Source organism: Siphateles boraxobius, unplaced genomic scaffold (genome assembly GCF_051911475.1).
Source record: "Siphateles boraxobius isolate OS27281-9 unplaced genomic scaffold, OSU_SipBor_1 66, whole genome shotgun sequence".
Classification (NCBI taxonomy): domain Eukaryota; kingdom Metazoa; phylum Chordata; class Actinopteri; order Cypriniformes; family Leuciscidae; genus Siphateles; species Siphateles boraxobius.
This window is the reverse complement of record NW_027509193.1, coordinates 32,865,001-32,872,500: the sequence shown is the minus strand read 5'-3', so window position 1 is coordinate 32,872,500 and position 7,500 is coordinate 32,865,001. Positions and strand designations below refer to the sequence as shown.

The 7,500-nt window shown below is 36.7% G+C and overlaps 1 protein-coding gene across 38 annotated transcripts in view; it reads right to left on the bottom strand.

Moving 5' to 3' along the window:
- The window catches only part of nfixb (nuclear factor I/Xb), a 173,159-nt gene that overhangs the window by 24,024 nt on the left and 141,635 nt on the right, over positions 1-7,500 (bottom strand). For all 38 annotated transcript variants that reach the window (XM_077213661.1, XM_077213677.1, XM_077213662.1 and 35 more), the window contains 2 exons: positions 7,234-7,361; positions 5,352-5,426 (listed from right to left, as the gene is read on the bottom strand). In XM_077213661.1, the coding sequence (XP_077069776.1) occupies positions 5,352-5,426; positions 7,234-7,361 (203 nt within the window). The remainder of the gene's footprint in view (positions 1-5,351; positions 5,427-7,233; positions 7,362-7,500) is intronic.

Below are 7,500 nucleotides of genomic sequence, written 5' to 3'. Positions count from 1 at the left end.
TCTCAAAGGAAAGAGTAGTCAAAACATCAGTGTCAATATTTTGCCACCATTTCTCAGAGCTTTTTACAGTGACGTCAGTTTCCAAGGATAATAAAAGAAAAAGAAAAACAGATTTACAAATTACTAGTAATAATATCTCAATACATGCTCTACCATTCAAAAGTTTGGGAAAATCAAATCATCATATTAGAATGATTTCTGAAGGACCATGTGACACTGAAGACTGGAGTAATGATATTTAGCATACTTGTCTGGTTTATGTGTATCTGTTTTCAGAATAACTTTAAAAATTCCAATACACCCGTGCAACCGCATTAGTAATGCCAACCGAACAGAACGACATGCTTTCCCAAACCAAATGCAAATGAGTAAATAAACGTAAATACAAACTGTTTACAGACTCTGACATAAAAACACCCTAAATGTCAACTGGGGAACCAAATCAGAGGCTTTCACTTGACTTTTCAGCGCTGAGGGAAAAAGCAAAACACAAGCGGTTCTGTTCCAGTGGCAGGTCCGAACGCTCATGCCAAAAAGAGGAGGACAGGCGAGAAGCATGATGTGAGAATGATGAGGGAAATGAAAGGAGAAAGTATGTGATGGTTTGGTCTCCTCGTATATAACGTCGCATTAATGTGTCATTCTGATCCTATAAATGTCAAACCGAGGCCGCAGGGCTTCTAGCTTGTCTGCCCTGAGTTTGGCATAAACGCTCACCCAGTGACCCAGAAACACGGCCAAACATGTCAGGACTCGTGAAGGAGAGGAAAAGGAGTTTACCATCAAATCCTCTGGTTGGTTTGGAGGGAAACAATTATTAGAAGTGGTGATTTAAATAACCAATTTAAGATGTTAAGGAGCCGTTTAAGGAAGCCACAAATCTGCTAATTATGCTAATGCAACATTTGAATGGATCTATGCCTCCTTGAAATACATAAAAACAAACAAAAAAGTAACTTTAAAAAAATCAGAGACAGACAAATTATATTTTTGCAGCATATTGTCAATTTTTTTGTGTGCTTTAATTAAAAAGTCAATTTTGACTGTCAAATTTCATTGGTGGCGTGATAAGCTCATTGTCTGCTGAGAAAGTTTGTTGCAAAATCCAACAAAGTGTGACATTTACACAAGATCACTGAGCATTTGTTATGTTTTAAACCAACACTGACAAAACCACAAGATAAATCATTATCATGCTATCTATCTTGAGTTATTGTGGGAGAGCTGAACGAACGACTCAAGCTGTTTCTTGTCTAGAAGGGACAACTGTGCAACAAAATTTTTTTGTAATTTTTCTCAGGGAACTCCAGATAAACTTTGTTTTACCTAATATATATATATATATATATATATATATTTTTAGAATAACTATATATATATATATATATATATATATATATATATATATATATATATAAACAAACTAAAATACATTTAATCCACATTAATAGTATTATAAATAAAGATAAAACTGTCAAAAACATTAATTTCAAATCCCCAGTGCAAACAAAAAACAATTGCATTTTTCTAAAATCTAATAATGCGATTGTTACAAACAAGATGGAAACTGCAAATTATACTGCAAGATATTAATAGAATAAGATAAGTAAGGTTGCGGCAATATCTAAAAACAAGCATCTCTGCTGAAAATCTCTGCCATCCGAAACACCTTCATAGTTACAGCTGACAGTTTCTATGATCTTCCTTTTCCTGCATTCATGCACATTAGCCTGCATGTGTGTGTGTGTGTGTGTGTGTGTGTGTGTGTGTATATGTGTGGTAAAATGGGTTATGTGTTATTGCTGTGTGTTGTGCCAGCCGCGACACTCAGGCAGACTGGCAGCCAATCAAACGCTCCCGTGACCTTCCAGTCTCGCCACGCTAACAAGCTGGCCACCAAACAAACCTTGACCTGTCAAAAACTCCATATATAACGCCTCCTCAAACACTTGAACAGACACACACATTCACCGTCCAACCAACAGAAAGTCCCACTTCTACAAACACACACAAAGTCACAAATCCAAGTACAAATCACTTCCACCATGAATTTACAGCAATAACACACACAGGGTTTGAGTGATTTAAAAAAGTATTTTACATTTTTTTTACACTTGCCAATAAATTTGCAAATTAAATATTTTGAAGAGTTTAAAAAATGCACTTTAAAAAATGGCATGTAGAAATTATCGCTTATTTTAGTCTATTGATTAAAAAAAAAAAATAATTACACCAAAAAAATACCAAATATTTTACCTACTAAATAAATATTTTATTTTTTAATATAATCATTGTATATTCACTATAGAATTTATGGGCCTATTTTTTAAATAATAATTGTATATTTATTTAACACTAAAAAAATACCAATTATTTGCTAAATAAATATTTTAAAGCATTTAATAAAAACATTATCCACTCACTTTAGAGTTCATGACTTTTCCAGGTGATTAATTTTAATTATTTTACACTCAAAAAGACACATTTCCTGCCATTTAAATATTTTAAAGCATTCCATAAAAATATGTTGTATTCAAAACAGAAATTTCCATGACTTGTGCAGTTGGTGGATTTTTCTAAAATATTTTTAGTCATGAAATTGAAAATTTCACGGCATTTAAAAATGTTATAACCACCACAGAAAACCTCCAAGTCTTTGCCTAACTCTTCTAGGCCTCACATTTTTCATAAATGTCTAGGTCTCTCACGCCCGTGGGAAACCCCGTTCACTGTCTGACCTCTCGAAACCGTCACAAACAGATGTTTACAGACAAAGCGCCACAGTCTAACAAGGTGAAAGAGAGTGTGAGAGAATGAAAAATAGGAGGAGATGGTATCTGTGTCAGCCCAGGGCATGAGGAAGCGATCCGGCGTGTGAATGGGTTCACAGACGGCTCGTGTACCCCGGGCGACACCAGATTTAATGATAAATGACACTGTCACCTTGCAGAGTTGCCAAAGCCTCATTCAGGTAGTGAATCACCTTTGAAGCGTAGCGCAGTTCACACTCTCACACACTCACACGCGCTCGGAGCGCCACCACCACCATCATTGTGGCGTAACAGATGTCTTCTGTAACCCAGCAGCTCCCAACGCTGTCGACACATGGTGGAGCCATCTGGACCAGAGCTCTGGTGTGTGTGTGTGTGTGTGTTGTGTATTCCCATGACATCAGGAGCACCTGAGCAAGCTGGCTTTTTTTGGTGGGATTTACCCATGTTTCCCTAGATTAGGATCTGTGCGCCTGTGTGTTTATCATGACGTGGGCGGCAGTGAATGTGATTAGATGAAGGACCCTCAGGCCAGAAACACACTCTGTGCAAGTACACAAGTTCCCGTTGTACATACATAGCTCGCATTCTTGCATTACTGTGGCTACTCCTGCGTAATCTGTTTTTGCGTACTCAAAGGGGTGATAGGGTTTCCTTCAAATGTCTGTGCCATTAAAGTCAATCTGAATCGCCCGGTCTGATGCACATGAGAGTGAAACAGAATATGCAGCGAGAAAAAATGAAAGTTGGACTTCTTTTTTGTTTTGGACTAATTGACTGGATAGAGAAAAATTGTCTCTGTATGACACAATCATAATAAATATATAATAATAATTGTATTTAATATAGATATAAAATATTATATATATATATATATATATATACACATACACACACAGTATATAGTATGTACACTGTATACGTGCTGTCAGTCGATTAAACAAATTAACTAGATCAATCACACATTTTTTCTGTGATTAATTGATTAAAAACACTTCAGTTTTTAATATATTTTAGAATGTAATAATTTCAAGGTTAATCTCCAAATGAATGTTGAAACAACAAAGTATATTTTAAATACTTGTTTAATGGGATCTTTTTATAAATGAAGGCCATTACCACTGATACTAATACAGCTACTGATGTGTCTTGATAAAAATACATTTTCCTCAATTTTTAACATTAATTACAGCCATTCAACATTACAGTGTAATTGAAAGCTATCAATTTTAAAGGGTTAATTCACCCAAAAATAAAATTTCCGTCATTGATTACTCGCCCTCATGTCATTCCAAACCCGTAAGACTTTCGTTCATCATCGGAACACAAAGGTGATATTTTTGATGAAACCTACGTAGTGTAAACACAGAACAGCGCTTCCAAGTACTACGTCAGAACTCCAGCTCATTATTGGCCAGCTCCTGCGTCAGCATTACACGCATGTGTCGTGGTGCTCACATGACCAGCGTCAGCCAATGGTGAGGCGGCGTTATGACGTAGAACCAGGAAGTGCTTCTCTGTCTACACTACATCAAGGAGAATGACTTAGAAGAGAAGAGATTGTTCAATAAAGTTGTTATTTTGGGGGGGTTTTGCACACAAAAAGAATTTCAGTTGCTTCATAACATTAATGTTGAACCACTGTAGTCACATGGACTATTTTAACAATGTCTTTACTACCTTTCTGGGCCAGGTGAGTAAATAATGGGGTGAACTAACCCTTTAACATTTATGAGGCTTCAAAAAATATAACATTTAATTTATATGAACTTAAATAACAACAATACTTAAAACAATCCTCATCTAAACCCATAATAAAATGTCATATTTCCAGTTGCCTATACCCGTCTAATAAGTAGGAAATATACAGAAATTGAGTAAAGTTATCAAAACCTTTGTTCTTTGATTAACATTAATGAAAGACAGCATTAGTGGCTGCTGTCATTTTAAGATATGCCGCGTCTCGTTTTCTCACAACTCTCTTCATTTATTTAAGACTTCATGTATTAGAACATGGTGTTGTGTTTTGAATTGCGTTCGCAATGATGATGTGAAAACGAGCTTGTGTTCGCATTCACGTACTTGCATAGAGTAGGTTTCAGGCCTCACAGCTTTTAGATCTCATAAGCGCGTTGAATAAACAGCTGAAATATTGCTTATAGCATGTAAACCCCTTTAAGCACAAAGACAAATTAAAATAAATCCTGCTTGGAGAAGAAACAAACAAAAGTGCTAAGTAAATATCTGGAAAGACCCGCTGTTGTATGCAACACAATAGCCACGATTGTAAGTGTTTATGTTATGTGAAAATCAGGATATGGCCTTCTGCTTCGATCCACAGGGATCCTATATCAGGATCTAACACAAGCAATGGATGTACAGAGCAAAATGGAGAGCACATTCACAGGCCACAAAACACCCGCCACCTCAGATCACCATGAAAAACAGAAAATCAGAGAGAAGGTGTGTGATGCAGCAGAGAGTTTGAAAGAGAGACAGAGATAACTGACACATTTGAATACACTTGTGTGCGTGATATATACATCAATCATATATAATATGAGGGTAATGTGGTCTAACCATGGTAAGGAAACTGCACGCCATCGGATTCGTGTTTTATCTTCCTCTCCTGCATACTGGCCAAATGGTGTTGCACTGAAAAACCCAAACAAGGGAAAAGAATAGAGTTAACAATGAATGAGAGAGGGAGAGATTGAGATCATATGGACAGATGGAGAGAATTTGGGACCAATATTGAATCATCATCAATACATAAGCACTATACACATCATATGCATGAGGTCAAAGACAGTATTGCACACCATCTCCCAGAGTCAACCCAGTCTAGGTGCACTTAAACAATAGAAGTGAAAGCCACACGCATACCACAAACCGTCCAATCAGCAGCAGCGAAAATTTAAGGACATCAAATGAGCATTGGCTGCATCACAGCTCACATAATTTCCATATTAAATAGTGTGCAAGATAAAAACGACTTAATTTCAAATCATAGTATACTGAAAATAGTATGGCAAAGGTGTCCACACTCTTCAAAATAAAGGTTCTTTATTGGCATCTATGGTTCCATGAAGAACCTTTAGCATCCATGGAATCTTGGCATCGCTTTTCTGTGGTTACCATGGTAAATATTTCAAATAGATAGTCAAATGCTTGAAAAACACATGAAATTGATACGGAAAAATTAAATTTAAGGTCTTAATTAATAAAATACAACATTATAAAGGTGAAACTTGGAAACAAAAATAATCAAAAAGTATGTTTTGATGGGGTAAAACGGTATCATTTATATTGTAAATTGTGACAAAATCTGACAAAATGTGTGAATATATATATTTTTTAAATCATCTTTTTCATATTTGTTTTGAGTTAATTTCACATTTTTAAATGTCATAACTATGACTAACAAGCTACAAGACGTTAAGAACATTTCTAATCGAACTTGTATATTTTAGTGCTTACAGCCACTTAAGTTTTAGTGTCAATTTTTTTAGCCCAAATTCTGTGAGATCATTACATGCACATAATGAATTATCATTTAGAGGGTGATTGTTAGTGCTTTTAAGCCTTATTAAGCTGAGCACCAAACAAAACAGATTCATTAACAGAGAGATGCTTCTATAAATTCAATTGCACGAATAGCAGCTTTTCCACCGTCAGGCCGAACGGTTCTAAGATCGATAAGAACCAGTTCCAGTTATACATTCACTTGAGCTTGATTCGGCATGATTGCAAACCGTGCTGGTAAATGAGTGTAGTGATGTCGCCGCTCTTTAGCAGGCCAAGCTCGATATGCGAGTGAAATATCTAATCATCCTCCATAACGCAGTCACTATTTACATATCACATCTCCTGTACACTCTTGCATTTATATTAAAAAAGAGGTCCATTATCAGCCTCAGAGTGGAAAATGAAACCTTATCCAGTGGTGGGCCGGATCGGCATGGAGCGGTTAAGCAATGAGAACCGTTTGGCCTGACAGTGGAAAGGCGGCTAATGTTGCATTTTTGTCCCAATCTTATTTAATCTTGTGGTCTATAGAACTATAGGACGATGTTAGGCAGGCACAGAGAAGAGAGAGAGAGAGAGAGAGAGAGAGAGAGAGAGAGAGAGAGAGAGAGAGAGAGAGAGAGAGAGAGAGAGATTAATGGGTTGATGGATAAAAGGAAAAGTCTGGCCCCTCACACAGCCCTTGTGTCCACTTATTCAGTGAATGTACTGATAAAAAATGAGTCCAATTGGACCTGATTATAGATAGTAAAGCTTTGTCAGACTAGATGACTTTTCATTTGACAAGAAGAAGAAATAAGCCTTCGATGGACAATTGTCCAGCTCCTTCAATACTGAACGCCGCTGACTACGTAGACTTTCATTGGCGCAGCACCAAATATAAAGAAATTTATAGTGTGAAGAGCCAGAGGTCTTCTGGGTAAAGTGATTGTACCTGCATCAACATCATTGGGCCAGCCGCTGGGCTGGGATGCTCCCGGGGCAGGAGAACGTCCCCCATAGAAGACATCGTCCACCGGGCTCTCCATCTCACTGTCATCAATAGATTTACGCTTGTTGGAGCTGAAAGAGAAAAGAAAAGAAAGATTTAATTTAATGCAAGCTTGCATGTTGTGTAAATTCTGAAAATGCAATATCCTATAGTTTAATATAATGCAATATCCTATAGTTTAATATAATTTCCATTTGTTTTCCTTTCTAG